Source organism: Alternaria alternata (genome assembly GCF_001642055.1).
Source record: "Alternaria alternata strain SRC1lrK2f unplaced genomic scaffold CC77scaffold_4, whole genome shotgun sequence".
Taxonomy (NCBI): Eukaryota; Fungi; Ascomycota; class Dothideomycetes; order Pleosporales; family Pleosporaceae; genus Alternaria; species Alternaria alternata.
This window is the reverse complement of record NW_017306193.1, coordinates 500,290-528,275: the sequence shown is the minus strand read 5'-3', so window position 1 is coordinate 528,275 and position 27,986 is coordinate 500,290. Positions and strand designations below refer to the sequence as shown.

General features: G+C 51.7%; 13 protein-coding genes across 13 annotated transcripts; 7 read left to right on the top strand and 6 right to left on the bottom strand.

Moving 5' to 3' along the window:
- The first annotated feature begins 128 nt into the window (after positions 1 to 128).
- On the top strand, positions 129 to 1,628 carry CC77DRAFT_624105 (hypothetical protein). Its single transcript, XM_018532498.1, has 2 exons — positions 129 to 451; positions 501 to 1,628. The coding sequence occupies exons 1-2, from the start codon at positions 298 to 300 to the stop codon at positions 1,355 to 1,357; spliced, it is 1,011 nt and encodes a 336-aa protein (XP_018389186.1). The 5' UTR covers positions 129 to 297; the 3' UTR covers positions 1,358 to 1,628.
- On the bottom strand, positions 1,447 to 3,231 carry CC77DRAFT_624138 (phospho-2-dehydro-3-deoxyheptonate aldolase-like protein). The gene is made up of 3 exons (XM_018532499.1): positions 2,768 to 3,231; positions 1,934 to 2,713; positions 1,447 to 1,881 (listed from the first exon to the last, which is right to left on the bottom strand). The coding sequence occupies exons 1-3, from the start codon at positions 2,841 to 2,843 to the stop codon at positions 1,601 to 1,603; spliced, it is 1,137 nt and encodes a 378-aa protein (XP_018389185.1). The 5' UTR covers positions 2,844 to 3,231; the 3' UTR covers positions 1,447 to 1,600.
- Positions 3,232 to 4,066: 835 nt separating this feature from the next.
- Positions 4,067 to 5,013, top strand: CC77DRAFT_929335 (hypothetical protein; the record flags this gene model as incomplete). Its single annotated transcript, XM_018534100.1, has 2 exons — positions 4,067 to 4,144; positions 4,192 to 5,013. The coding sequence occupies 2 exons, from the start codon at positions 4,067 to 4,069 to the stop codon at positions 5,011 to 5,013; spliced, it is 900 nt and encodes a 299-aa protein (XP_018389184.1).
- A 1,973-nt stretch (positions 5,014 to 6,986) lies between these two features.
- CC77DRAFT_982661 (60S ribosomal protein L7) lies at positions 6,987 to 8,224 on the top strand. Its single transcript, XM_018536122.1, has 3 exons — positions 6,987 to 6,999; positions 7,053 to 7,697; positions 7,750 to 8,224. The coding sequence occupies exons 2-3, from the start codon at positions 7,442 to 7,444 to the stop codon at positions 8,031 to 8,033; spliced, it is 540 nt and encodes a 179-aa protein (XP_018389183.1). The 5' UTR covers positions 6,987 to 6,999; positions 7,053 to 7,441; the 3' UTR covers positions 8,034 to 8,224.
- Positions 8,225 to 10,718: 2,494 nt separating this feature from the next.
- Positions 10,719 to 12,377, top strand: CC77DRAFT_623535 (hypothetical protein). The gene has a single exon (XM_018532493.1). The coding sequence runs from the start codon at positions 10,774 to 10,776 to the stop codon at positions 12,136 to 12,138; it is 1,365 nt and encodes a 454-aa protein (XP_018389182.1). The 5' UTR covers positions 10,719 to 10,773; the 3' UTR covers positions 12,139 to 12,377.
- Positions 12,378 to 13,884: 1,507 nt separating this feature from the next.
- Positions 13,885 to 14,590, bottom strand: CC77DRAFT_624491 (hypothetical protein). Its single transcript, XM_018532500.1, has 2 exons — positions 14,023 to 14,590; positions 13,885 to 13,937 (listed from the first exon to the last, which is right to left on the bottom strand). Exon 1 carries the CDS (start codon positions 14,489 to 14,491, stop codon positions 14,135 to 14,137), a length of 357 nt encoding a protein of 118 aa, XP_018389181.1. The 5' UTR covers positions 14,492 to 14,590; the 3' UTR covers positions 13,885 to 13,937; positions 14,023 to 14,134.
- A 223-nt stretch (positions 14,591 to 14,813) lies between these two features.
- CC77DRAFT_1028734 (Metallo-hydrolase/oxidoreductase) lies at positions 14,814 to 16,171 on the top strand (the record flags this gene model as incomplete). The annotated part of the gene is made up of 3 exons (XM_018526469.1): positions 14,814 to 15,007; positions 15,069 to 15,713; positions 15,760 to 16,171. 3 exons carry the CDS (start codon positions 14,814 to 14,816, stop codon positions 16,169 to 16,171), a joined length of 1,251 nt encoding a protein of 416 aa, XP_018389180.1.
- A 174-nt stretch (positions 16,172 to 16,345) lies between these two features.
- Positions 16,346 to 18,253, bottom strand: CC77DRAFT_1017399 (Prephenate dehydrogenase). The gene is made up of 5 exons (XM_018524398.1): positions 18,133 to 18,253; positions 17,740 to 17,800; positions 17,572 to 17,683; positions 16,771 to 17,516; positions 16,346 to 16,701 (listed from the first exon to the last, which is right to left on the bottom strand). The coding sequence occupies exons 1-5, from the start codon at positions 18,216 to 18,218 to the stop codon at positions 16,417 to 16,419; spliced, it is 1,290 nt and encodes a 429-aa protein (XP_018389179.1). The 5' UTR covers positions 18,219 to 18,253; the 3' UTR covers positions 16,346 to 16,416.
- Positions 18,254 to 18,470: 217 nt separating this feature from the next.
- CC77DRAFT_928523 (hypothetical protein) lies at positions 18,471 to 19,081 on the top strand (the record flags this gene model as incomplete). The annotated part of the gene is made up of 4 exons (XM_018534062.1): positions 18,471 to 18,539; positions 18,595 to 18,699; positions 18,751 to 18,835; positions 18,885 to 19,081. 4 exons carry the CDS (start codon positions 18,471 to 18,473, stop codon positions 19,079 to 19,081), a joined length of 456 nt encoding a protein of 151 aa, XP_018389178.1.
- A 278-nt stretch (positions 19,082 to 19,359) lies between these two features.
- On the bottom strand, positions 19,360 to 20,403 carry CC77DRAFT_929471 (metallophosphoesterase domain-containing protein 2; the record flags this gene model as incomplete). The annotated part of the gene is made up of 1 exon (XM_018534105.1): positions 19,360 to 20,403. The coding sequence occupies one exon, from the start codon at positions 20,401 to 20,403 to the stop codon at positions 19,360 to 19,362; it is 1,044 nt and encodes a 347-aa protein (XP_018389177.1).
- A 676-nt stretch (positions 20,404 to 21,079) lies between these two features.
- Positions 21,080 to 22,978, top strand: CC77DRAFT_928597 (hypothetical protein; the record flags this gene model as incomplete). Its single annotated transcript, XM_018534065.1, has 1 exon — positions 21,080 to 22,978. A coding segment is annotated over one exon (1,899 nt), but the record flags the coding sequence as incomplete, so codon positions are not given.
- A 239-nt stretch (positions 22,979 to 23,217) lies between these two features.
- Positions 23,218 to 24,145, bottom strand: CC77DRAFT_1017397 (Profilin/allergen). Its single transcript, XM_018524397.1, has 5 exons — positions 24,074 to 24,145; positions 24,005 to 24,020; positions 23,868 to 23,952; positions 23,627 to 23,770; positions 23,218 to 23,570 (listed from the first exon to the last, which is right to left on the bottom strand). The coding sequence occupies exons 1-5, from the start codon at positions 24,084 to 24,086 to the stop codon at positions 23,436 to 23,438; spliced, it is 393 nt and encodes a 130-aa protein (XP_018389175.1). The 5' UTR covers positions 24,087 to 24,145; the 3' UTR covers positions 23,218 to 23,435.
- Positions 24,146 to 24,989: 844 nt separating this feature from the next.
- CC77DRAFT_1038259 (Pkinase-domain-containing protein) lies at positions 24,990 to 27,899 on the bottom strand (the record flags this gene model as incomplete). The annotated part of the gene is made up of 3 exons (XM_018527102.1): positions 26,380 to 27,899; positions 25,828 to 26,123; positions 24,990 to 25,186 (listed from the first exon to the last, which is right to left on the bottom strand). Exons 1-3 carry the CDS (start codon positions 27,705 to 27,707, stop codon positions 24,990 to 24,992), a joined length of 1,821 nt encoding a protein of 606 aa, XP_018389174.1. The 5' UTR covers positions 27,708 to 27,899.
- Between the last annotated feature and the right edge of the window lie 87 nt (positions 27,900 to 27,986).

Sequence of the window (27,986 nt, the reverse complement as noted above, 5' to 3'; positions counted from 1 at the left end):
TTGTGTCTAGTTCTCTCAATCGATGCAGATATTCGTCGTGTGAGTCTTTGGAGCTCTCCAAACATACCGAAATGCTCTCAATTTGATACCCGGTCGTACTGGTTTTGCAGCGTCATCGTACAGCCACGACGGGTGAGGCAATGTGGTTAGAATGAGGAACACGTGCTTTCGCGTTCTCGCGTTTCCGGAATTTCCCCGCGATCGCGTAAGTACACCTTCTCCACACTCTACAGTACTTCTGCCGCACTGTCAAAGTTCCCCTCCTCTCGAGTCACTCACATTCAATCTCGCGCCAACATGTCCCGTGAAGAGTCACCCTTTGTACGCGCTCCTGCCGAAAGCGAGGACTACAGCTCGATCCATCGCGCGTTCCTACAAGCCTTCCAAACGCACAGCGTCCTCACAGTGGATCAAATGAAAGCTATCCTAGCTCATGTGATGACTGCATACAGTCTGTTTTCGAGCCCTCGGTTAGTTTCATACTCTGACAGCTGCAATAGACCCCGAACGCCCATGGACAGAAGGCGACGTGACCCAACCCTACATCACCTCCACCATCCAGACCATAAATGCCAAAATCGAAGCATTCGACTACGAGATCCGATCAACTCGCGATCAGCAGAGCAAAGATAGCATATATGCCCTTGTCAACAATGCCAGCGATGCCGTCACTCAACTCGCTACTACTTTCTCCGCAAACGAAATCGCCTACATAAGACGCGTCCTTGACCACATGTTCGAAACCAACAACACCAACATCCGCGAAGTCATGGCCATAAAACACACCGAAGCCTCGCAGCTCGCCCGTCTTTCACGCAGAAATAGGCAAAGTCAGGCAGCCAGCAGACAAAGTCAGATCAATGGCGATGTGGAAGATTCACAAGCCAACACCGACACAGGCATTTCCATTGCGGAAGCCGATCTCGTCCTGGAAACCCTTGTCAAGGAAGCCTTCTTTCAAAAGTCGAGAAAAGGTTACTATTCTCTTGCCCCACGCGCACTGATGGAACTGCGTGCTTACCTTAAGGAGACGTACAATGAGTCTGCTGAGGAAAACGAAGATGGGCGCGAAGTCATCAGGATCAGGGACTGTGAGGGATGCAGGGAGATTGTCACAATTGGCATCCGGTGCAACAATCGAGAATGTGGTGTCAGGTGGCACGATGCGTGCGCGAACAGTTACTATAGGAGCAGAAGAGGCAGCAGAGTATGCCCTCGATGTAAGACAGAATGTTCGGGAGATGTGTTTGTGGGAGAGCGAGCGGCTGGGACGGATGGAAGAGCGAGCACAGGCGGCAATCGGCGCAGCACGCAGAACAGAGACGAGGAGGACGAGGACGAAGAGGAAGATGAGTGAAGGCGCGGGCTGAGAGATTATAGCACTAATACCAAGATACCCATGAGTTCTCCGGCGTTAGACTCCATCACAACTTTGTACATGCGGAAAAACTTGTTTGGTTCCATCATATATTTCATCAATTGATCGTAAATCAGTCCCTATCATCACACCCATATTCCTTTCTGTCTGAACTTTTCCCAACGCCAGATATCCCCATACTATATACACAGTCCTGATCAATGCTCATCTCAATACAGATGTTTAGTGTACACCGTTAGACTTGGTCTTGTTCGCTCGCCTCTCAGCGACAGCAGACGCAAGGTTCTCAAGAGTGTCGACGGTGCTCTCCCAATCAATGCAAGCATCGGTGATGGAGACACCCTTCTTCAGGCCGCTAGGGCCCTCAGGCGGGACCTTCTGGTTGCCTTCGTTGATGTTGGACTCAATCATGACACCGACGATGCCGGTCTCGCCGTTGCGGATTTGGTCAGCAATGTCCTTGGCTACGAGGGGCTGGTTGCGGTGGTTCTTGTTAGAGTTACCTGTCGAAAGTTAGCGCCTATCCCTCTGCGATCGTTGGATTATAGAGCATACCGTGTGAGCAATCGACCATCATGACCTCAGCGAGACCCTTTTTCTTCAAAGCTTCTCTCGCGGCTTTGATGCTGTCCTTGTCGAAATTGGTACCCTTGGTTCCACCACGGAGAATGACGAAGCAGTGCTCGTTACCTGCCGTCCTGGTGATAGCAGCGAGACCCTGCTTCGTTACACCCATGAAGTGATGCTTAGCAGCGGCTGCACCAATTGCATCCACCGCAACGGTTAGGCCTCCATCAGTACCATTCTTGAAACCAATGGGGAACGAGAGGCCAGAGGCCAGCTCACGGTGCAATTGCGACTCAGTTGTTCGCGCACCAATGGCGCCAAGGGAGATGAGGTCTGCGAGGAACTGGGGGGAGATGGTATCGAGCATCTCAGACGCAATGGGCATGCCTGCGGATGTGAGATCCACGAACAGCTTGCGCGACACTCTCAGACCCTTGTTGATCTTGTAGCTCTCATCAATGTCTGGGTCGTTGATCAGTCCTTTCCAGCCGACGGTTGTTCGTGGTTTCTCAAGGTAGGCGCGCATGATGATGCAGAGGTTGTCTTGAAGCTTGTCGGCGAGAGCCTTGAGGCGCTGGCAGTACTCGAGTGCCAGCTCTGGGTCGTGTAGCGAGCAAGGCCCTACCATGACCAGGAGTCGGTCATCCTTTTGTGTGATGATGCTGGCGGCTTCTTTGCGACCCTGGATAACGGTCTTCTCGGCGTGTGCTGGAATGGGGATCTCGGACGCGAGAAGTTGGGGCGGGATCAGTGGGTCGTAACCAAGGACTAGACAGTGGTGTTAGTACTGGCATCGAGAAGCAAGCGCTGGTGGAGATGTACCGCGCACGTCGTCGCTTGGGTTGGTAGAGTCATTGAAGGAAGACATGTCGGGTGTTTCTGTAGTAGCAGGAGCCATGACGGTAGTCTCTCTTTATATGTATATATATATTAGCGTGCGCCCTCTGAGCTGAAACAGGAAGAGTCTTGTTGCTCCGACGTACAGGGTGCGTAAGCGATGGTCGACTTGCGGTCAGTATTACTCCGACTGTGACACAGACGAAGGTGAATATACAAGTGCCAAGTGGTGCAGGGCGTGTTGTGTGACTTGACTCGAGAAATCAGGCGAACCAGATGTGCAATTGTTTGTCCTGGCGAGTGTGCAGACAATGTATGCAGGCGCAGGTCCGAGGTCGGCGAAGACTGTAGGTAAGGGACACAGCGAGCGCGTAGCAAATACAGTCATATGCTATCAAATTATTTGGGAGTGGCTGCGAAACTTTAGGGTAAGGTGGGGCTGATGGTTCGTTCTGGGTCCCGCCAGTTATCGATACACCGCCGCCGGAGCTTTGCACCTGCAGGTGCGCCAAGCTTGTTACCGTGCTGGAATAGCCACGTTCCTGTTGGTCGATGCATGTTGCTTTGTTGGAATCTGACGACGGCGTGAAGATGACCCTTTTGTGTTGGAAGACTCGAGCACCGCGTCGGCGGCACTCGTTGACCCAAGCTGCAGCTCAAATCATCCCTCGTCCCTCCCAGTGACCACCAACATCATCCCTTCCCTTACTCTTCTCTGGGGGGCCTGTATTCAGCTTGCGACATGGGTACACGCAAACACGCCTCCTGCGACCGCCGCCATCGCATGTAGAAAGACGCTTCACTTCTCCTTGAACATGCATATACGTAGCCCACGTGATGCCGTGCCTGGCTTCCAAGATTCGGCGATTCCAAGGTTTGGCCTCAGATGCCACTTCACCACTCCGCCACGCTAAGCCACACCATCGTCGACATCATCGCTACTACCACTTAGAGGCTCCGCATGCAAGCGACGGGTTACCAACTTCCGACAACCAAGTAAAAGGTTTCCCCACACAGTCGCTCTGCCATTAGAGGCGCGCGACTCCACTACACAAGCCAGGGTTCTTTTCATGCGACCTGAAACAGCGCCCCTGATAGTCATATCGACCCCTCGCCCGCTTGCTTCCAAACATATCTACCAGGAACCTCCGACCGCAGTCGCGCTTCTCCAGCTACGCTCCTCTCGAGCGTTCTATTCATCAAAAGAACCATATCGTCTGAACTCCGTCATCGCGTTGAACGCGGCTACATAAGGATCACTCATTTCCCAAGATCACCATGTCCATGTTTCAGATCATGGCCAGGAAGCGAGGCCGGGACGACGATTCAGACTCGGATTTTGATGAGGACAGATACCCCAAGGTACGTCAGCGATACCTTCTTCCTGGGGTTGGCTAATTGTAGGATAGAAGTATCGACCGGAAAGCCACGAGCTGGTCAGCCATGACCAACTTCATCCCCAACTACTCTCGAACCTACCCCACCGGGGCGCACACACGCCGTCTCCACCAAGATTGTTCACGGACATCCGGTCAATGACGCCAGCACAATCAGAACACGGAGGAGCCTACTCGCCGGATTCGATATACGGTGGTCCCGTTCGTATATCAAGAGAGTCAAGTGGCACAGACATGGATATGGACTTGGACGACGATGAAATGGACGTTCGCAGTCAACCACCAGAGTCGCCCGCCTTCAGCTCGTTTGGCAACAACTTTATGCGACCGGCTATGCTCCAACCGTCTTTATTCAACTCAGATACTGTCAACAACAATGGTCGCATACCTACGCCCATACATCCTACCTTTAAGAGAGGAGGAATGAATGGATTGGGATACCCCATGAGTGGCTCAGCAGGTGCCATGGCTATGAACAACCTGCACCTACCTTCAGTGCAAGCACCTCCACCAGCCTGGAAGGGATCGGGACAGCATGCAGATGACGATCGGAGCAGACGTATGCCTTCGCCCATCTCAGAGGACGAGGACATTCCAGATACGCCGACCGCACTTACCCAGTCCCAGCTATCGCGACTTAGTTTCTCGCACGCCAGTACGGCCGATCAAATGGATGCCGAGTCTTCCTCAACACTGGCTCCACCGTCAACGCCTCGTGGTAGAAAACGAAGCGGTGCATTGACGGGTATGGGTCGTTTCAGCATGGGTTATCGGGAAGACTGCGAGAAGTGCAGGCAGAGGGTCCCAGGTCATTATTCGCATTTCCTACCCTAGAGGGAATGGACCCAGATTACGAAGAAGTATACAACAGCATGGTGAGCCATCATGTTCGCCCATCACACTCGCATCATGACTTTCACATACACGAATTCTTCCATTGTCTTATCATCATCACGAGTATGAACAACATCACGGGGTGACGTGTTCATGCCTCAGAATTGGCGTTTCATTCAGCATGGCGTTCCGGGAACAAGATCCGAGTAGGATCATGCGTTAATGATATCCCTCCCAATGTACGAGTAGTCTGCTTTTCAATCAAAAGCAACGTCATAGCATTCTGCACATTACAGTCTCACTTGACTGGTCTGAAAATTCTGCATCAGTGTATTCCTTATATGAGCCCAACTATAACACCAGAAACTCAGTCGGACCTTTTCTCATGACATAGCGAGATACGTCCGATGAGATGTGTGACGCTACGGTTAATCTCATCGAGCTACCATTAGCACAATGTGGAAGCGAGTAAAGCATGGTACGAAACATGTGGGTACCGGGGATCGTCAAACGAAACGAGACGGCATGGCATCTGGTGTGGCGCAAAGCCGAGTTCTGTCATCTTGAAACGAACGGTCCGAGGGTTCAAGGAGGTCTAGACCAGGCTCGCGGGTGGGATATGTCGTCTTGTGGGGCTTCACTCGTGGAGCTTCACTCGTGAACCAGAAAGTCAGGGGGTAGAAAGAATGGATTGGCCTGAGGCAAACGTAGTAGTGTCGTAGGAACTAGCAACGGAAGAAAGGTACTGTTCGGTGAACTTCTCGTGGTAAGGACCTGGCTTCAGTCTGTAGAGCTGTTTGGTATTGACACTATCAATAGCAGAATGTGAAAATAGAAACATCTTCACAAAGTGGTGGAGCTTTCAATGGCAATGAAGATAAAGATTTTACAACGGTATTTGTAAAGAAGGGGACGACGTCGGGAAACCTTTTCTTGTAGGCTACAGGATATGGCACGGAGGTAAATAAAGTTAGTTCCTAAAGCATACTCTAGAACAACTAAATCAACCTTGGAAATGTTGCTCGTCGACTAATGGCGGCCACTTCGCGATTACTCGTGACATGAACAATAGGATCAGGTAAATTCACTAAAGGCTTCTCGTAGTACGGAATGTACTTCTGGCGACGTTTTGGGGTCGTACAACTATCTCTAGACTGGTGGTCTTCGGTTTTTCGCCCAAGTGTGTTGCAGGGGAGGATACAGTATACAAATCCCCCTCTCTCTGTATCCAATCTGATGAAAAGCACTATTTAAAGATAAGCGTAATCTTATGAACGACCATATTGGTGATGAACCAGCCATACCACGGAGCATATCATCCCATATGCTCAATGGTTCCCTATCCAGGTATCATGCCAGCAGAATTTCATTCTCCCTTCAAGCGATCGGCCATAGGAAAGCTACTTGTAGACAACGGATCTTACTCTGAAGCTTAGGGAAGCCGCCTATCAAAGAGGCTGAATAGGGACACATCTTCTGGAACATGCAGTTGTCCGGAGTTGCTATTGCTCGCCTTTGATAGACCTCCGAAGTTCAAGGTGATTAGAAGGGTCACAGTAGATATCAAAGCCGCCAGTAAACAAAGTGGCCTTATGTCCCAACAAAGGTCACCTGCGACATAGAGATAGTTCTGGTGCATTCACATGCATGGCTATTCGATATGCCAACTTCTTCTCTAAATATTGTCAGGTGTGAGACATCTCAAATGACACCTTACTGCACCCACCACCGCATCGTGATACAGTCACTTCCAAACATAAACAAGCTGCGAGGGACATGCTCGTTGCCAGAAGGAACTTGAAATTGCAGTAATAAGATCAATACAGTTATCCAGACCTCGGCCGCAGATGGGTGCAGCCTATGTGGGACCACAGCCTCTTAGCGTTGACGCTTGTAGGAATAAGGCTAGCGTAAGCGCTAAGGGTCTGGCAAAAATTGAGCTTCCGACGAATTTCTCGAACACCACTTCAACATGTCGTCGAAGTCGTAAGTTGTCTCTGCACCGCACACCTATTTCAAAGCTAACACGCGCCTCACAGAACCGTTCCTACACAGAGCGAGGTCATTCTCGTGCCTGAGAACCTCCTCAAGAAGAGGAAGTCTCAAGAGAAGGCACGCGAGGAGCGCGCGATCGCAACACGCGAAAAGCGAGGTACGGCCAACCCCGCATGCTTTCAGAGATCTCGGGAGGGCGATCACGATGATTATAACAACCACACTATCGGCTAGACTACGGTCAATGTTGTCGAATTGTTAACCATCTTTCGGGAATGATGCGATCGCCCTCTTTGAAACTCATGGCATGCCATACTGTTTTGAACAGCGCTGACATGAAACAGACAAGAATAAGAAGAAGCGCGAGGTCATCTTCACAAGGGCTGAGAAGTATGTGAAGGAGTACCGCGATTCTGAGCGTGAGCGGGTGCGCATGGCGCGCGAAGCCAAGAAGAGCGACAGCCTCTACGTCCCCGCTGAGCCAAAACTCGCCTTCGTCGTTCGGATAAAGGGTATCAACAAGATTGATCCCAAGAAACGCAAGACACTGCAGCTCCTTCGGCTCCTCCAGATCAACAATGGTGTTTTCATCAAGCTTACCAAGGCGACCATGGAGATGCTGAAGATTGTTGAGCCGTTTGTTGCTTATGGTTACCCAAACCAGAAGTCGGTTCGTGAGCTCATCTACAGTAAGTTTCGACTCAAGCTCAACTTTGTTGTCGGACACTAACTCATGTACAGAGCGTGGCTATGGCAAGGTCGACAAGCAACGACTCCCTCTGACCGACAACGAGATTATCGAGGAGAACTTGGGTAAATACGGCATGATCTGTATGGAGGATCTTATCCATGAGATCTGCACTGTTGGACCAAACTTCAAAGCGGCCTCCAACTTCCTCTGGCCGTTCAAGCTAAACAGCCCTACTGGTGGCTTCCGTAAGAGGAAGTTCAAGCATTTCATCGAAGGTGGTGACTTGGGCAACCGGGAAGACAAGATCAACGATTTGATCAGGCAGATGAACTAGATCGCCCATTGGTCGAAGTTCTTGGTTTTCGTCTCTGGTTTGGCGCGTGAAAAGCTTTTGGGATATACCACGGAATCAGCATTTACATCGGCGTTTGGGATCCTGGACCTAAGTATATGGTCGTCTTATGAGTCTACGTGCGAAACGCATGCAATCTGAATGAACTACGCAGTCACTGCGCCATCCTCTGCCTTATCCAAATTGCTTGTCTTGACCTCGTGCGCCCGTAACTATCGTGTCCTTGTCTGTGTCATGCGATGTGGATTAGCTCCATTGGATGCCAGCGCATATCGAACGCGTTGGGCACTGGGTGAGCCGAAAAGCCTGTGCATCGCGAAGGGGCCCAACTGAGTAAGGCTATTGCTAGGTAGTCACGTAGTCCTTACCATGAAGCCTGGTCGTAATGTCACTGCAAGCTCAGCGGGTGAAACTGCTTCCTCTGGCCTTGGAGCCTCGTCTTCCCAGGTTGAGGGCTTAAGAGTGGATCACGTGTTTTAGTGCACTAAGCTATTTTGACCAAGTATCGTGTCTGCGTCGTTGCTCGCCAATCAACAGCTGCCTGCGTCTCCTTGCCGGCACATGTTTTTTTCCTTCTTCTTCAACGCATAGTGTTCGCCCTCACCGCATCGCTTGACGTAAACAGCCGTCAAATTTTATTATTGACGACATGGCACTTGACGCCACGGCAGGCAAAAGATGGCTTTGATGTGGGATAGTGAAGTCACATGTGTGACGGCAGGATGTTTCTGGTGCCTGATGAAAAATCACGGTAAAGGGCTGCAAGCGTCACTACGGGTATTGATGAGCTCCAGGGGGCCAATCCGAAGCCAAGGAACTGGTCAGCAAAGATCTTAGACTGTGTGAGTGGAGAAAGTGCTGGCCTCGAAGGCTCGAACTTCCTCACATGCATCCCAGGTGCATACGGTGGGCACCTGCTTACGATATAGCACCGAGCCCAGAGGGGGGCGCCGAGCGCTTGGGTTGCGAGTGACGATTGCACGAGCAGTAATTTGGCGATGGGGACGTTGATGACGCCCGCCGACAGACGCACGGCATTCCGGTTTCGCCGTCAACGTTGTCACTGCCACGCTACAATGGTGTTCAGATTTGGGATCGATTTGCATAAGTCGCGCTGATCGCGAGACCCCCCTCATCATCGTGGTAGGACATGGCCCCGCCGGCGGATACCGTAGGTCTGACTCTTTGGGGCCAGACGTCGCAGGAGCACTCAACGGCCGCGGCACAATTTTCGCAGTGCGAACGGGTCCGAGTCGATGGTGAAGTGCGCGATTGCAATGCTATTCTTGGGTCCGGCGCATTGCCATGTCCACGACGACACAAGAAGCAGCTGGGCTGTCTACCCAAAACAAAACAGACAGATGCTAAGCGTAGGCGTCGAGCACGGGGTTGTCTGTCGGCCAGTGCAAATTGTCTCCTGTCTAGATAAATAAGGCTCTGAAGCACTGTTCACAACCCAAGGAGCTCAGATGACAGCTGCTCATGAAGGCGCAGCGGACCAGTAAGGCCGCTACTGCAGGCGCACCAAAAGAAGACGGCAAGCCGGGTTGCAGGAGAGGCGACTGGCGATACGTGGCTTGCTCCCCTCGCGGGTGCAGAGGGTGGTCCCTGGGTGCGTTCATTGGCCTGGACATGCTGGGGACGCATGAAGGCGCTCGATTTGTGCACCAGCACTGCAGCGCTCCTGCGTCGAGAGTCATGAGTGGTAGTCACCGCAAAACGCGGGCTGGGAGTCGACATTTATGACCCACTAACTGCAAGAGGCAGAGTTTTCATAGCACATGAGTGGATAGACAGACAGGTAATGAACCATTATTGCAGGTGCGGCCTTCGGATCAAGACGGTCTTGCTGGCTCGCCATTGCTAGAGAGCCCCTTCGCTGCTAGGCCTCGCTAACGGTGTGCGATCGAATACACCCACATCACCGCCTTCTGCTCTCCCCATCCCCATCCTCCCTCACCTCCTCCCCCCGTCTCCCCCATCTCCCGCGTCCTGTCTTCGTCGCAGGCGTTGCTCGTTGCGACACAGTCCCCAAGCCCCAACGGACGTGCGCTTCCAATCTCGGCTGTCCGGCATCCCCAGCCCGCTCACCAGCATCACCCGACGCTTGCTCTGTCTCGCTGGCTTTGCAAACGAGCAGTGCAGCACTCACGGGTAGACTCGTCCGTCTGGCTCTGACACCCAACGCCTCGTCACCTCCGCCACCTGAACACAGGCTGCGTGTGCATTTCTCGGCTCTGGTTCTGGCTTGTACTGTCTAATTGCGCTCCGTTTCAACCTGCTTTTCTTTTGCCGCCTGTCTCCAGGGACCTCGACGCTCCGCGACATCATCAACAACAACGACCTCGCGTCGCCGGATCTATTGACTTAGCCCCGGCCTGCCTGCGCTCCATCACCCTCGAGCTGCACTGCACCTGTCGACGCACACTTTGCTTCCATTCCAGCCCCTTCTCCGCCTTCGCGCAACAAGCACCACCAGCGCGACACTTTGCTACCACGCACCAAACACCTCCCAGGCGACACTTTTCCTTGCATGAGCACATCTTTCTAGAGGGTCCGTAGGCTACTCTAGAGGCGGCGCGAACGAGAAGACTGTACGTCACCAACAAATTCTGCTAGCGATACGGCTCACTACCAGACTCCTTCAACTTCACAACAAGGCATCGCTAACACAACATCAGGAGCCTCGCCAGTCTTCTCTCTGCGGCGGTCCAACACCATCATGCCCTCCTTCTACCCCCGGCATAACATGCCACGGCTGTCTCCTCAGGAGTTCGTCCCCAGCTACCACTCTGCCTGTGGCGCATCATACCCACCGCAGCAGCCCGCGTACGCTGGCCCTACGATCCGGCAGCAAGATGATGGTTACGACTTCGCAGACCGCTACGGTCAGCTGGCCATCGCCATGCCACCCATGTACCCGCAGGCCGGCACCTACCTAAGCAGTGCGCCTCCTAGCCTCCCACCCGCGAGCTCGTTCTACGACCCCATGGGCGCAACCACACTGCCACCCATGCGCGCACAGTCTGGTCACTCACTGGCAGAGGCAGCTATGCAACACCAGCGCGTGCATGAGTACAACCAGCGAATGAACCAGCCGGCTAAGGAAGAGAAGCCTGTCGGCGGTGTGTCGGCGAAACTGGATTATGACATGGACGTCATGACCGACTTCGTCTGCGAGACAGCCCTACGACTCATCACGCCTGGTCGCATGATGCCTTCGTCTTTCCGCAAGTGGGTGCACCAGGTTCTCTGCGCCACGCGCCTGCCCTCGGCCACCATCTTGCTCAGCATGTACTATTTGTCCAGCAGGATGCCCATGCTGGCTCACGAGCCGAAGACCGACACCCACCTGTTCCGTCTCCTCACTATCGCACTAGTGCTCGGTAGCAAGTTCCTCGACGACAACACCTTCATTAACCGTTCGTGGTCTGAGGTCAGTGGTATTCAGGTCCACGAGCTGAACGAGCTTGAGCTCGAGTGGCTCGTAGCCATCAAGTTCAGGCTTCACCGCGATCCTACGGAGCAACACGGTTGGACATCGTGGTCAGAGCACTGGAAGGATTACCAGAACACTGCTGCTGCGCGTTCTGGTCGTAGCAACAAGCTTAGCCCCATCGACACGTCGGTACAGCGACGCTCACTCAACCCTAACAAGCCGCTCCCTCCTCTACCGATGCAGCAGGCCTACACTCCCCCGTACGACTATGTGCCCAAGTCGGCCCAGTCCGCCTACAACCCTCCGACCTACTCGCAGTACGACCCATGGCGGTCCGCTAGCGAGCACTCTCCTGCGTCAGCACCCACCACGGGCCCGACTACCCCAGAGTACTATGGCACAACGGGAACTTGGGCTCCGGCCGAAGGATACTCGCGTCGCACCATGTTCGGTTTCCCTCCCTTGTCTCAGCCCGCCCCTACGCAAGCGCTCCAGCAACCGTCCAATTACGGTCCACCCGCTTACTCACAGTACACCCCGTCGGCTTGGAACCAGCATGGTCTCAGCTGCGGATGCGCCTACTGTGTGCAGAGGCACCCGCCCTACTACATGGCACCTGGTTACGGGCCCCAGGCTGTTGCCGTCTAATCGTTTGCTCCTCATCGGCCGAGCACCATGGCGACATCGTCCACTTGACGTTCCACGGATAAATATTCGACATCCCATTTCAGCGCTTCATATGTTCAAAAGTTACTCTTCCGTTCCGCGAAGTACCATGGCCTACCTGAGCCCACCCAGTTCCGACCACTGGATACATTTGGCTACTTCGATTTCCTCAAGCCTAGACTACCGGACATTGTCAAGGCGCAACTGCCTCATTCCTTCCGCTATCTGCAAGCATATTGGTGCGCCTCCGGATCTCACGAAAACGCACAAGGCTTGCGATCATCTTGCATGATAGATTTCACTGGTTTCCTTTTCTTTCCCTTTCCATCACTCTTTCCTTATTATCACCGGTATTACGTTTTAGACTTTGGTTTGCCCATGGTCTAATAGGAGCATGTCAGCGAAATTGTGGGTTACGGCGTTCCTGCTTTCATTCGGGTGTCATATCGCACCTTTACGATGTTCATTTCTCTAGCGCTACCTCAATGTTTACGGAGGTTGCCTTTTTTCGGTTTACGGATTTCACTTCTCAGGAGTCGGCTTTCGCTTTCAGCATGCGGAGTCACCCCACGCGACCAATCCTTCGGCAGTGACCATGGTCATGCCGCCACTGGAGGGCCGCTTGTTACGTTCACGACTTCTTTCCTGGATCCTCGCCTTCCGCTGTAGTCGGGTTGTAATTAATGGCACAAGATCAGCGATGGGATTCGCTTTATTTCTTTTGGAGCGGCGGAAAAAATACCTCTTGCTTTATCTGGTTTCTGCACCGGCATTGTTTTGGGCAACGGGAGGGAAGATTTGTTTAGTGTATAACTGCGATACAACGAAATATCCTGATATTGGGGATACCATCAGAATGCGAAAAAAAACATCCTAGAAAAGCGATACAGTCGCACAGGAAACGACAAATCAAACTCCACTTCACCTGGTGATCATTGTTCCCGTTCCTCATTTGATAAAGTGATCTGCCCTGCTTGTGAGTAAATCCTATTCAATCCTCTTGAGCAGCACTCGGATGATAACCACTGCAGTTACATCATTGTCGCAGCACCGAAGCTGCTGGGTTTGCACGAATACAGGCTGTTGTTTCAGCTACTTCAGCCCATCTTGAGACAGCCTGGTTTGTTGCCCTCGGTCCCAACGCCATCCGATCCAGCGATCCAGATGCCCTGTCGTCCCGGAGATCCCGTCCCAACAGCAGGCGTCAGATCACTCGATCTCGCATTCTTTCGGACAGGGGCATATTACGCGCAATGTCTTGGACATACAACGTACACATTACGTGACAGTCTGTCAAACTGGGCCACAAGGCACGGCCAAGGTCGAGTTGACCATTTTGACTGAAAAGCACAATGGTTTGTTCGTATGTCTTATATGTGTATCTTCTGTGTGGTCACAATGAAGCAGAGATGCTTGGACTATCTAGGTTCGATTGAGGTGATACCTGTTTCCAGTAAAGATTTTTCCAACACACATATTGTTGCCGAACATTGCAATTTTATAGATGTCAGAGTGGCATCCATCAACAGTATTCGGTATGATTACTACACCATAGCTGATTGATGTATATGAGTACCCTGTACGTATTAGGGGTGGTTGTGAAGGCAACACGAGCTTCAACGGTCTAAGCTGCTACATTAATGGCGTGGCGTCTTCGAAGCGATACTACTGGTATAGTACCAGTAGCTTGTATAGAGAGAAACCTCCATGACTATCATAATATGTAGTGCTGTCTCTCTGGGGGCTGGCAGGCTTTAGTAGTGCGTATTGAACCCAATATACTATTTACTCGTTATTCCTTGGCGGAACAGACGTACTGAGGTATACATCCATATGTTCTTTTCTTTCGTATTAGTTGAAGCATACCTTATTCACACTCACATCATGAAAGTAGCCACTCCTGAATTGTATTTTCGTGTGTGTTGTAATTGCATGATCGTCCTGTGCTTCTATATTATCGCACTTGCTATCGCAGCTTTCATGCCGATAGCTTATTCGTATAACACCGTATTCTTTTCTCGCGCGACAGCATAGCCACTTGTAACCGTTCCATTGTCGTCTCGCCTATCGCATGCCTGTCGGGTCTATCACGCTCTGGTTCTGCGGACTTAAGCAGAAGCCCCACGCACAATGCGTGCTCTAGGTACCAGTAAGACGGACGAGGCACCACGCCACGTTGATTCGGCCGCGAAATAGTGCGAATTACGATCGCGCGAACCACACGAAAATGCCCAGAGAGGCTCGATAATGCTTGAACTTGGATGGACGCCAAAACGAGTCGGACAAACAGACTGGCCGCTTGTCCGGATCCGATGTTGCCTTGTGGGCTAGCCATTAGCGAGCATGCGCCATTACTAGATGATGCATCATGGCCTCCACGTTAATAGTGGTTATCTCCGTCTGGCGCAACTTTTACCCGAAAGGTATTGTGGCTGTCGCAACTGGCGGTGGACGCGTATGATAATAATCTCGCGCTGCTTGGAGAGATCCTGTGTTTGGCCGCTTGAACTGAGTCAGGCGAATATACATATCTAATGTCGCGCCTGTCGCTCTCGTCTCGTGTCATACGCCGATTGTTCAGTGAATCGCGAACGTACCGGAAACTTGGGAAATACCAGAGCTTCTGGCAAACACCGCACTTTGGTACTACTATCACAATGAGCTCAATAGGTGGTGCGAGCATTGGTGCAGGTTTCTATGCTGTGGTAAGCAATCCAGCCCAGATTGCTGCTAAGCCTGAGGAAGCGGATGAAAAGAAGCACCATTTAAAAGGCGGGAAAGGGTTTACGAATCCGTGGGATAGCTATGTTGAAATAAGTCCTTGGGAGCTGCTGGTCAAGGGTATGATATGGTAAGTCCAGTCTTCGGTATCATCGTATAAGTACTACAATTGCAGGCTGACACCATCGTAGGCGCAAAATTACAGGTCAAGCCAATAACCCAGACACATCGCCTCCAACAGTACCAGTCCGCACACCAGAATTCCTTCCCTCACGAAAAACGCCGAAATTACGTGCAACATGGCTTGGTCACGCATGCTATTACATCGAGTTCCCAAGCGGCTTCCGCGTCCTTTTTGATCCTGTCTTCGAAGACTGTTGCGCGCCCATTACTATGAAGAACCTAAAACGCTTCACGCCTCCTCCCTGCGAGATTGAAGATCTGCCAATCGTTGACGCAGTAGTCATAAGCCACAACCACTATGACCATCTCAGCTACCCGACAATTCAGCGCCTACAAAAGAAGTTCCCTGAGGCGCATTTCTTCGCACCATTGGGCAACAAGAAGTGGTTTGAGAAGAGCGGAATTACAAAAGTTACAGAGTTGGATTGGTGGGAGAGCAGGGATGTTACATTGGAGGAGTTGTCGCAAAAGGGCAATAAGGCAGGTTCTGTTTCTGTGGGTTCCCCAGACATGGGGGGGAATGGTGACATAAAGGCAACGATTGGTGCGCTGCCTTGCCAGCATATCAGTGCAAGGACACCGTTTGACAAGGCCAAGACGCTCTGGGCGAGTTGGAGTGTGGAATCTGGTGGTGCGAAAGTTTACTTTGCTGGGTATGTCTGCTCCATTCCTTGCCTGCTTATAATAACATCTCCGCAGCGACACAGGCTACCGCACAGTGCCGTCCAGCATTCCCGCCACCGAAGATGATTACTCTGCTGCCTACTCTCATCTACCCACATGCCCGGCCTTTTCTCAAATCGGTCAGCATCGCGGCCCCTTCGACCTTGGTCTAATTCCCATTGGCGCCTATGAACCTCGCTGGATGTTCAGCAATGTACATGCTAGTCCCAAAGACGCTGTCAATATATTCGCGGACACTAAATGTAAGAGGGCGCTGGGAATGCATTGGGGTACGTGGGTGTTGACCGAAGAAGAGGTCATGGCACCACCAAAGGAATTGCAGGAGGCTTGTGAATGGAAGGGTATAAAGGGGGGCAAAGAAGGCTTCGGAATTTGCGATATTGGTGAAAGCACTGAGTTTGATTCTGGAGATGAGGCAAAGAGGTAAAAACGAAAGACCTTGATACTGTCACACTCATGATACCCAAGAGCGTAATTTCAAGTGTAAGGAGTTACTGTTAGGTAGGAGAGACAAATATGTAAAGTGGAAGCCTCCGGGCTCTCACTCCATAAATTTGTCATTTCTGCGACTCAAATCGTCACTTGCCAATCGGTGTGCATGACTGTCGCAATGCTTATCATTCATTCATTTACCACATGTTCTATGCATATTCTAGGCTTGTACTCATGATTTCAAGTATCCTGGGTCTTCTGCAAGATGACCTTGATCATCTCATTTCCCAACTTGGTCGCCTCTGGGAACCTCGGCTCAAAGTATTTTTGGATCTCCTCAAACTTCTCCCGATAGCCATCGAAGTTACCCAGACTGACACGCGAGCTCCAGTCTCTGGCGGCGAAGGTAAACTCCAAGTCATCGGCGCGGAAAGTGTTGTCATCGATAGCTGTGTCGATGGCCTCTTCGAGTAGCGTGGGGTTGCAGAAGAGGTACTCTGTGATGCCGAGCCACATACGCGATGGCTAGATATGTGTTAGTAATCAAAGTTGCAGAACGAGTTAAGCGGCAATGAAGGGGGATCATAGACTTACAGGTGTCGAGCAGATCATGTGGTCGTAAGGTACTATGCCTAGCTTCCACCAGCAGTCTACCATGGCAAGTAAACTGAGATGGTTGTTCTTGAGCTTCTTCTCTGGGATCGTGCCTAAGGCGAATCGGTCAAGCAAATCGTCTCGTAGAAGCAGCTTCTTGCCATCCTCATTGTCACCAAAGACGGCCTTGCGTGCAGTATGAACACGTTCACGGAGTTCGTCCCGTTGCCCAGCGAGCATAAGCTTGAACAGTTCGGTCACTGACTCGGCATACTGTTTAATCTGCTTTTTCGCATCTGGATTGAGAATTGCAAGACCTGCATAAACATGCCATTTGTTGGAGTAGATGCGGAGGGTGATGTTCATCTTGACGTTCTCGATACCGCCGACATAGCGTGAACTGTCCCATGGAAACTGGTTGTTCGCGAACCATGCACCACCCATGCTGAGGAAGGCGGCATGGGTAACAGCTTGCGTATCCGCCGTGATGCGATCATGCTGCTCGGCAGAGAGATAGACATGCTTTGACCCCAGGCAAGACATGACGTTTTCTGCGAATGCGAAGTCGGCGTCTGAAGCCCTGTATTTGATCAGGACCAACGGCTGCCCCTTGGGGTCTATACCGGGCCCATGGAGAGAGTGCACCGACACGATGCTAACGTCCTTGGGAAGATGTTTGTCAAAGGCATCCATCTCTGGAGCTTTGCATGAGGTCTGACCGCCAACTATGGCACCAACCTTAGTAGCTGAATGCGGGAATGAGTTAGTGGTAGCATGTATCAATATCAGGAGACGGCGTACAGGGGCCGAAAGTCTTGACGACTGCATCGATGTTCTTCGCCTCGACGCTGTAGATGATGAAGTCGCTGCAGCGAGACACGAGATGACCACTTTGCATGATCTCAACTTTGGACTGGCGCAGTCTCAGTATGCGTTCATTGATTACAATATATAAAAGTGCTATCCTACAAAGTCCCGAAACTCTTCTACTAATGTATCGAACTTGTCCGGCAAATCGCAGGCGTGAACCCTTCAAAGACAGCATGTCAGCGTGTTCGATGAGAGGAGTCGATCTGTGAGGCAACTGGTTAGCAAAGTTCGCGCCATAGTAATGAACAATGCGATGTAGTTGTTTGTAGTTCAGAGGTGTATAAAATAAGGTAGCGAGAATTCACATCATGGACAGCAACATGCCCAATTACTGCAAACCAAGACGGCAGCAGTGTGGACATGCGCCGTACTCGAGCCAAATGCACTCACGGTCATCATAACGGGGGAAAGGGTGTGTGAAAGAGGGTGGAGGGCTTACCATTTGCAGAAGGCTCTGGAGCTTCGAGCTATCAGTCGCGCGAATGCACTCACTTCCATCCAGCTGTGCTCAGGCGGCGGGCGTACATCTTGCCCATGTCGCCCATGCCTATGATACCGACACTCTTGCGGTCTTCCATGGTTGTTGTCGTGTCGCACGCTCCTGTGCGTGAGTGAGGTGGAGGATGTCAGCCCATTGCGAAGCGATGGAGGACCTAAAGATCGCTTGCGGCTGCCAAAGAAAAGTTGAGTAGTTGGGCTTGGCACGCTAAGCACGGCGTTTAGTTCCTCCGACACAAGCGAAATTCATCACCCACCAAAAGTTCGACCTCACGATCGCCGCCAGCGTTACGAACCGCCAGTCACGTCAAGAATCCCTCAAATCCGCCAACATGCCTCCCAAGCAGAAGGTCGCCCGCGCTCCCCAGGAGAACATCCAACTCGGACCCCAGGTCCGCGAGGTTCGTGAACAACAAGCATTGGAAGACGAGAGACGATGAACTGACAGCCGCGCAGGGTGAGCTTGTCTTCGGTGTTGCCCGTATCTTCGCTTCCTTCAACGACACCTTCGTCCACATCACCGATCTTTCTGGCCGCGAAACCATCTCCCGTGTCACTGGTGTAAGTGCAGACATCAGGACTGCATGCGACGTGCACTAACCAGTACAAAAGGGCATGAAGGTCAAGGCCGACCGTGACGAGAGCTCTCCCTACGCCGCCATGTTGGCAGCCCAGGATGTTGCTGCTCGCTGCAAGGGTAAGACAGCCTGGAATCGATAAGCTGGAGCAGAAGCTAACTTGGCTAGAACTCGGTATCACCGCTCTCCACGTCAAGATCCGAGCCACCGGTGGTAACGGCACCAAGACCCCCGGCCCCGGTGCCCAGTCCGCTCTTCGCGCTCTTGCCCGCGCTGGCATGCGCATTGGACGTATCGAGGACGTTACCCCCACCCCATCCGACTCCACCAGAAGGAAGGGTGGTCGCCGTGGTCGTCGTCTCTGAGCATGTGCGCAAGTTTTTTGCTCAGTGGTGGGATATGGCATGGCATGGTATGCACGATTTATGGTTTAATGACCACAATCAAATAAAGTCGCGGGGAACGGCGAATCGCCTGGTCTCCTTGTTGAACTTGGCTTCTCCTGCGAGATAGTCGAGCGAAATCAACAGAATCCTTTTTAGTTCGAAAAGGTTTCCCGACAATGAAGTGCTTACTGCTGTGTTGCTCAAGAGGTTTATACATTACGATTACGACTGCTTTGGGTATACTGTGACGGATCGTGTTAAATGTCGACGACCTGGATGGGATTACCCAACTTCCCTGTATTGCCAATTGTTTGGGCTGCATTGACCATGATTGTGTTGGGACTCTGTCCACCCCACACGCGATCCCACAGAAGCTCTCTTATACCACGGTATGCGACTCTAACAATGTTCCACCACAGCTTCGGATTGAGTAGGCCTCGCGTCCACTTTGACTTTATCGAAAGCCCTCGCACATAGGCATCATGGGCTTTATCCCAGTATACTACAGTTCGCCCAGCTCCCCAGTGCACATGGCCGAAGACATGCAATGTAGGTTTTACTCGTTTGACCTCAGCAAAAAGGTATTCACAGCCAATTCCTGTCGGTAATGATAAGTCCAGATGGAATCTCGGCGGTGTGTGTGTGATCAAGATATCGATATCTTCAGGCACAGTTTCTGACCAGGCGTCTCGACCTCGTTCATACTGAAAAGCATGGATGTCCATTGGTCCGCACGCTGGAATTTGTGGTGCGCCATAGATCCGTATCCGCCTCTGGTTTTGTTCCGCTGCGAGTAGGGGTGTCGATGCATCTGTCTGAACACCGTCCCTAGGCTCGACCCTGATCGTGAGGCTCAACCGCCGGTGCTGCAAGTAGTGCACCCTTTTCCAGTTCAGCTTCCCAGTTCTCTGCTCCTCAGATAGCGAAGGTCGGGTCCTTGGATCTAGAAACGTATCGTGGTTTCCACCGACGACGACAATCTCTCTATGCGGCAGTGAACTCAGCCAGTCTATTTGTTTCTGTATCTCCGCCACGCTTCCACCATTTGTCATATCCCCGGCATGGATGAGCAGGTCGCCTTCTGGTACATCTTCCGGTATGTGGTTATGCGTATCGGAAATGCAGACGACCCGAACAGGTGGTTGCTGTAAGGGTTTTGGGGTTGAGCGCAGGTACGCGAGAAGGTGATACGAATGGTAGAGGAGTAGCTTTACGGGGGCCCGGAATAAAAGCGCGACGAAGGGCGTGGGTTCGAAATCTGATTCGGGGCGATACCAAGGATTGAGATACGCGAGAAGCATTGCCAGAGAGCGAGAGGCCCGTTGTCTGTCAGTGGTGAGCAGATGGGTGACAGCATGCGACGCGCTCATCCGACCAGGGTCCATGTCCAGTGGCTTGCTAGCGTGGCTGTGCGGACCGCAGCTTCCTTCGAGGCACACCCGACTCCCCTACGTCGACGTCAGGCCTGTCTCTCGTGGCACTAGACGAACTCAACAGAACACCGCTCAGCCACGATTGCAGCATTTCTCATGCGTAGCAGAACGCCATCGCGATTCCACCTTGACCGGACTCCACTAGCCCAGACTGTTTGATTAGCCTAGGATTTACAGACGGCCTTCAGCTCGAGACCATGGAGGCAGTGTTGGTCACAAATCAGGCTGCGCGCGCCTGCATGGCAACGTACTATTTGCTCATGTAGCCCTAGCGATATAACTGAAGTATCAGCCTTCTTCCTGCTCACTCTTGAACTACTACGCACATTCTGTATTTATCTTGCCGCTTTCTGTTCTTCCCTAGTGAGATCATCCAAGTGTCCTGTTCAAGGGTCTTTTTACACAGAAACCACCTGTCTATCAGGCCAAAACAATGGCTGAGCTAGCGATTGGAGGTGTATCCTTCTTCTTCCAGGTGTTTGCAGGATGCATCCAAGGTCAATACACCTATTTGTTGCACTCAAATGATATCTGACAGATCTCATTAGGTTACGAACTAATCGCTGATGCTTGTCAATTCCGTAAAGACTGTCAAGCTCTTCTGCTTAACTTCAAGGTCGAGGAACATCGACTACTCAACTGGGCAAAGCTTGTACAGCTTGACTATCGAGATGACAAGCTAGTTTTGAACCACATGTCGAAAGGCCTAATCATCAACATCATGGAGCAGCAGCAAAAGCTTCTCTTCTCATTCGGCCGACTAGACAACAGATATGAGAGGCTCACTGATCCTCTCCTGGAGGAAGCAGCTGAAGAGTTCGTGCTGCAAAATTCGGACCGGTTGATCGAGAATGATACCAACGGCTCCAGCGAAGGGCCTGTAAAGCCCGTCCGGTTTCCGCCCACCGAAGAGCTGGTCAAGATGTCTCTCAAGTTTGTGCAACAATTCAAGGATGTGCCCAAGAGACTAAGATGGGCGACTTTCGACCACCAAAAGATGGAAAAGCTTATTGCGAAACTGGCCAACTTCAATGACAAGATGCACGAAGCGCTAGACAAGGCTCAAGTGGACCTTCTCATTGACATGCAGACACGTACCAATGACCAGATAGTCCTGCTGAACAGGACTATGTCGCACATGGTTCAAATCTACCAATCTCAGCAGTTAGAACAGATCAGCTTCCAAAGATCACACTCATTGCTAGAGATGGACAACGCCCAGTACGATGGACTAATTGATAGTGGCGCCGTCATAGCTCGCGGTGCCGCACATCAGCCTCTGGCCGCCCTGGCCCAGCAAAACTTCATTCACCTTGCTATTGAAGACTCTCGCGAAGATCTCACATCAAGCTATGCACGGGAGATCAATATGCCAGATCTCCCGAACGACATCCGCGATACTAAGCTCCACTATGCAGACGTACGACCTAGGCAAGGCACCCAATTTCCTCAAGAGATTGATGAGGGTGTACGTACGGAAGCATACTACAAAAAAACGCCTGTATGGATCGAATGGAAAACTCCTGACACCTCCGGTCCTATGCAGCAAGATGGTGGAGTCGATGCCAAAATCCATGCTCGTGTCAAGAAACTAGCTGCTTTGCTCAGTAAGCACAACAGGACAGTCAGGTTCAGAGCACCCTTCTGCCGCGGCTATTTCATCGACGAAGACGAAGGACGTTTTGGTTTGGTTTTTGAGAAACCTGCATCTGTTCCGATGGATACGGAGCCTACATCTTTACATGCGCTCATTACTACCCCTGAAAACGACATTCCTTCATTGACGGATCGCATCACGCTCATGCGCCTGCTTGTTGAGACAGTCGAACGTCTACATGCAGTTGATTGGCTACATAAGGGTTTGCGATCCGCCAACATCTTACTGTTTCCTAAGAAGGGGGGTAAAGTTCACAACGGCCGGGTCATGGAAGGCGAAATCAATTATGCGGATCCTTTCATCAGTGGCTTTGACTACTCTCGCCCAGCTACTAGCGACGATATGACCGAACGCCCTCTTGACAATCCTGCCGCAGACATCTACCGCCATCCGTCTGTACAACACAAAGGAAATCGTGAGGACGCCGGCGGTCGAGAGTCTTACAAGAAATCCTTTGATCTTTACTCGCTCGGTATTGTCCTGTTGGAGATTGCTTACTGGAGGCCCATCGACCAGATTGTCTGTATTGACCTCGAGAACGCCCGACCTAAAGATACCTGGGGTGTTAAGAAGAGATTGTTGGAGAAGGAACCACAACATCTTCGTGGTGTGAAAAGTCACCTAGGCAATACAGTAGAAGGTGTGATTACGGCTTGTCTTCAAGGTCCCGTGGCGTTTGACCTCGATGAAGATGCAGACGAGAAGAGGGAAGTTGTCGCTGCACAGTTACAGAGAGCATTTGGGGAGAAGGTCGTGAAGAAATTGGGAAGCATGAAGGGACTATAGATTTTCATTTCGTTCTCGGGTCGGATGTCGGCTTATACCTTGATACAGTCCTTCATTTTCCATACTGCAGCCGCCAACTTAACCATGGCTGTCCTTACCATGATGATTCTCTAAGGTTCGTGATTTTCGTCGAACCTAATTCATTTTCGCAATGACACATGTGAATATGGAACGCTACAGCTCATCCATCCTATCGGCGATGGCAACTTGAAGCTTAATACTAGATGAACCTCATTGGCGGGGTGAATCACAGTATCAGTCTGAGAGTGCAGTAAAAAGGGTCAGGCCTTAGGGGTTGAGTTTGTCATTGTATCGAAGAGGATCCTTCAATATCGCTATTTCGTCCATCGTCAATCATATCTATATCCATGAGCAGTCACCCATGATGCCATTCATCGCTCCTCAACTGGTTATGCAAATATCCCTAAAGTACAGACAGTCTCGAATCGAAGGCGCTTTACATTCCGTGCTTCTTCAGGTACTCGCCGAGCTCAACTACTGAGTTGAAGGCGTTGGGGGTCTGAATGGTGTCGGGGTGGTGGGCGATAATGACGGCTTGGGTGGTCTTGAAGGCGACAACGCCCTCTTTGCCCTGAAGTTGTTGTCAGTATCTGTATGCTATGTTGTGGACTGTGTCTGGTATGGTACCTTCTTTGCCTTGAGCGAGTCATCGCTTGCCTCGATGGTCATGTATTTTACGCCATTGACCTTGACACCCTCCGAGATGACCTTCTTGGGCTCTGACTTGTCGCCGAAAGACCTGGCGATGGCAGCCCTCTCCTCAGCGGAAAGCTGTACTCCGTCAGCATCAATGCATCGTATATGCGCTACCAGAGCCTCGCATCAGGGACGCTTGCAGCATCTGGCGCGTGTTAAACGGACGACGTACCGAGAAGTCGGCGGATGCGGCCCAGGCAGTTGCGCCCTCGACGTCGCAGATGAGGGCCTTGTCGATGTTGCCGGTGCCGACGAGGCTAGATAAGAGCGTTAGATATGGACGGCTACTCGTTGCGAGGCAAAGCGTACCTGGTGTCAACGTATTCTACGTTCAATGTTAGCCACCACCTTTCCAAGTTGGCGTCTTGAGCTGCTTACCTTGCCAGGACATGTTTGCGAGGGGTTGATGTGCGTGCTGTGGAAGCTTGTAGTGATGAGAAAGTGAAGAGGGGTGCGACGAAGTGATGCAGGTACTTTTGACTAAGCAGAGCAAGAGGGTAAATGCGGTGAGGGTGTTCAAGGCTGCGTTGTTGGGCTAAAGTTGCGATTTGATAGTGGGGCTGTTTTGACCCCGCCTCTCGCGATCAAATCTCACAGACGCTATTCACTCCTCCAATTTCAACATGCAAACCTCTGAGCTTCTAATCTAACAACTCATCACGCGTTTTTTTGCGCCATCATGCAGCTGCTTACAGCGTGGGGGTCGATACTGCTCTTGATGCCTAGACGCAAGGGAAGTGAGCGCGCCGCATTTAGCTATGTCCACCGCGATACCCGCCTAGTATCCGCCGCTCTCTGGGGTCGACAACGGATAGCGGGTCAAAGTGCTGGCAATCTAGCAATCGGTCCAACAGTCCAACAGCGGCAGACGTCGAACGAAAAGTCAGAGTCCTTCACACGTCTAATGCGCAGGCTGCCTTTGACCTGTTTGAAGACAATCTTCACATGAGATTGCAGCTACGTAACATCGAGCTCCGCGGGGAGGTTGACACGATAGTAGCTGAGGGCTATGCAACATCCAGGTCTTTACATTGCGTTTTGGTTCACTCTTCAAGTCGAGCTCTTTTCCTTTCAAAAGCGTCGTCACATGTCCATCGTGCTGGCTATTTCTGCTGTTATTGCGCCGCCGTTCATGGACTTCTTCTGCTCGTCACGTGCTAACGCCAAGATAAGCTTCCAGAAGCTTACAGCTCACTACCCGAAAGTTACGTCGCGTTTGGCGTCCTTGATAGAACAACACCAAATCCAACTGATGAATGCACATTGACGAGCATAGAGCAAATATAAGACACGGTTATAACTGCGCCACTATCCAAAGCATGCCGTCTCGTTCTCCATCTCCCGCACGCTCACGCACGCGCAGCCCTTCTCGCGACAGGTCGCGTACGAGATCACTCACTCGTCCTCGTTCGGCGCATTCAGTATCACCGCGACGCTCAGTAACACCGCGGTCGCTCACACGTTCCCGTTCAGTCAGTCGATCGCGGTCGCCTAGATCACCGTCACCAAGGCGCAATGGGCGAAGAAGCTACACACCGGACAGCAGGTCGCGTTCAAGAGGAAGGAGCTATACCCGTAGTCCAACACCAAGAGATGGGTCGCCAGCACCTAGAAGCGCAAAGGTAAGCAAGTTTATATTATTAAATGCAACTTTCGTAGCTTGCTTCTGGTTCAGCCTTCCTCCACCAGCACCTTGCTCATCCTCCAGCAGATCGTAGTAGAAGCCTTGACCAGGAATGTCAAAGAGGATCATGTGCGCGAAATATTTGGCAAGTACGGTACCATTAAAGAACTCAGGATGCCCATGAATCCGACTTGTATGTCTTACCCGGCCTCTTCACAAACGCAGGACTGATTGCCAAATAGTCAACATCAATCGCGGAATAGCCTATATTCTCTACGGAGAGATCGACGACGCCGAACGTGCGATCGCGAAGATGCACGACGCACAATTAGACGGAGCGAAAATTCAAGTTTCGATTGTCCTTCCTCGACGTCGCTTCTCACAGACGCCTCCGCCGGCGCGCAGGGGCCCACCACCGCGCGACGACTACGATGGTGGTTACGGACGCGGTGGAAGAGCGCCCAGAGGTGGAGGGCCGCCTGGCGCATACAGACCACCACCTATGGACGGACCATCGCGTTATCGCTCCCCACCGCGCCGAATGTCGCCTGATCGAGGACACTGGGGTCGAGGAAGAGGTGGAGGCGGCCGTGGTGGACGAGGGGGTTATGGAGGACGACCCCGGTCGTACACACGATCTCGCAGTCGATCACCACGGCGAAGCATGTCGCGGTCTTCTTACAGTCGGTCTCCATCCAGAACACCACCAAGACGAAGTGGGGGAGGAGGCTACGGCAGGCGGGATAGTCTGCCAAGGAGAGGAGGCCGTGGAGGTGGAGGAAGGAGAAGTCCCAGTTATAGCTCCTATGGAAGCGACCGTAGTCGGAGTCGGGACCGCAGATGAGAGATGCGAACCTTTGGCTGCTATCTTTGGGGAAGGCCTGGTGATATCTGCATGTTCACGTAGGAGAATATTCTTTTAGCCAGGCTACCGGCATTCAAAAATCGAAGGCCCATTTCCCTAACTGGACTGAGTTCATGTTCCCCATATCGAAACTGCCCCCCACGTGTATACACTTCGCTTCATCTCTTGATCCATCAAGTCATCTTGAGCTGAAACCCAGCTCCCTTCTCTTCCTCCTCTCGCCCTTTGAAGATGCTGCTAAAGTCCAGGTTGCCCTGCATCCCCCCTGGCGCCTCTCCCCTCTTCGGCGCATTAGGACTCTTCTTCCTCCTCCTCTCTTGTCCTGCCTTACTTGGAAATGTCGGAAACATTTCGGTCTGTTTCGGTTTCGGTTGCTCTTTGAAGTAAGGATGTTCCAAGACTTCTTGTGCTGTGGGCCTATGGGCGGGGTTCAGGGATAGCAGTGAAGACAGGAGTTCGATACCGGATGCTGTTAGGAAGGGGAACTTTGCCCGGTTGAAGCCTGGGGCATTACGATGGTCGCGTGGTAGTTTTAATGATTTGGAGTTTGGCAGGCGATAAAATTGTGGCCAGGTCTTTTCCGAAGGAAGGCCACAGAGCGAGAAGATGAGGGAAAGCTCATCGACCTCGTTTTTGCCCTGTAATAGTGGTTCTTTGGCAAGTAACTCGCCGAATACACAACCTACGCTCCACATGTCGACTTCGGTCCCGTAATCTCTTGTGCCTAACAAGAGTTCTGGGGCGCGATACCATAGCGTGACGACCAACTGTGTAAGGGGCGCATTCGCAGGTGGGACATATCGCGCCATACCAAAATCAGCGAGCTTGAGCTGTCCGCGGTTGTTAAGTAGAATGTTTGATGTTTTCAGATCCCGATGCATAATGAAGTTGTCGTGCAGAAACCCAACCCCAGAAACCAATTGCCGTAGGAGCGTCTTGACTTCACTCGCCATAAAAGGCTCACTCATGTCTTCTTGTAGCGTCTTGAGGTCATGCTCGAAGAATCCCATGACTAGGACGCATTCTTGTGGGTCGTCGCCGGATAAAACCTCCAATAGATCGACAATGTTGGTGTGTTTGCAGCGTTGCAGGATCGAGATTTCTCGTAGCGCGGTGATTGGGAAGCCGTCCTGATTGTAGTCCATTTTGACTTTCTTGTGGGCGACTACTGAGCCAGTGGTAATGTCGCGCGCTCTTGATACCCAGCCATATGAGCCTTCTTCGATCTGGTTGAGGGTCTCGAAATTAGAAATATGTCGGCACGGACCCCAAAGTCCGCCTTCAAATTGTAAGAGCTGCCTCTCAACTTGGTCCTCTTTTAGCTTCGGGGTTTCCTCATCATCGTTTCCTGTTGATAATCTTCGTCGCTTTGCGGGTCTAGATTCTGCCTCTTGCGCTGCCTGTGCTGCTGCCTCCGCCTCTTGCTGTTTTTGGAGTTTCAGGCGCTTCTTCTCTTCTTTTTCTTTCTTTCGACGCGCTTCCTCGGCCTTGTCTGCTTCCTCATTCGCCCACCGTGATGCCATGGCGCTTTCTGTCTCTCTCTCTCTTGTACGCAGTGAAACTTTCGCCTATTCTACTCCAAATTACCTGCTTATTGACGAAGGTTTATGCAAATTCTAAATCTCCTCGTTCGGTTTGTACAAAGAGTTGCTTGGTGTACTCTGATGCAGATGGCGTTGGATCGACGGATAGCACGTGGGAAGCTTTAAGTGATGGTCATAGCTTCGTTCATATTGGCGTTCCGATCTAAACTTTTTGTAGTTCCGAACGCGCCGACGTCATGGAACTTCGGTAACGCATAT

Bases quoted from the DNA above. Each gene is read 5' to 3' on its own strand.
- CC77DRAFT_624138 (XM_018532499.1), bottom strand. From the start codon at position 2,843: ATGGCTCCTGCTACTACAGAAACACCCGACATGTCTTCCTTCAATGAC. The intron at 2,714-2,767 runs GTACATCTCCAC...ACCACTGTCTAG, and splicing joins CCCAAGCGACGACGTGCGCG to TCCTTGGTTACGACCCACTG. The intron at 1,882-1,933 runs GTATGCTCTATA...AACTTTCGACAG, and splicing joins GATGGTCGATTGCTCACACG to GTAACTCTAACAAGAACCAC.
- CC77DRAFT_1017397 (XM_018524397.1), bottom strand. The intron at 23,771-23,867 runs GTACGTCGTCCG...GACGGAGTACAG, and splicing joins CCGCATCCGCCGACTTCTCG to CTTTCCGCTGAGGAGAGGGC. The intron at 23,571-23,626 runs GTACCATACCAG...CAACAACTTCAG, and splicing joins ACTCGCTCAAGGCAAAGAAG to GGCAAAGAGGGCGTTGTCGC.
- CC77DRAFT_982661 (XM_018536122.1), top strand. From the start codon at position 7,442: ATGGCGCGCGAAGCCAAGAAGAGCGACAGCCTCTACGTCCCCGCTGAG. The intron at 7,698-7,749 runs GTAAGTTTCGAC...ACTCATGTACAG, and splicing joins GGTTCGTGAGCTCATCTACA to AGCGTGGCTATGGCAAGGTC.
- CC77DRAFT_624105 (XM_018532498.1), top strand. From the start codon at position 298: ATGTCCCGTGAAGAGTCACCCTTTGTACGCGCTCCTGCCGAAAGCGAG. The intron at 452-500 runs GTCTGTTTTCGA...CAGCTGCAATAG, and splicing joins TCATGTGATGACTGCATACA to ACCCCGAACGCCCATGGACA.
- CC77DRAFT_624491 (XM_018532500.1), bottom strand. From the start codon at position 14,491: ATGGCTAGCCCACAAGGCAACATCGGATCCGGACAAGCGGCCAGTCTG.
- CC77DRAFT_623535 (XM_018532493.1), top strand. From the start codon at position 10,774: ATGCCCTCCTTCTACCCCCGGCATAACATGCCACGGCTGTCTCCTCAG.
- CC77DRAFT_1017399 (XM_018524398.1), bottom strand. From the start codon at position 18,218: ATGGAAGACCGCAAGAGTGTCGGTATCATAGGCATGGGCGACATGGGC. The intron at 17,684-17,739 runs GTAGGATAGCAC...AGACTGCGCCAG, and splicing joins TAGAAGAGTTTCGGGACTTT to TCCAAAGTTGAGATCATGCA. The intron at 16,702-16,770 runs GTAAGTCTATGA...ACACATATCTAG, and splicing joins ACATGATCTGCTCGACACCT to CCATCGCGTATGTGGCTCGG.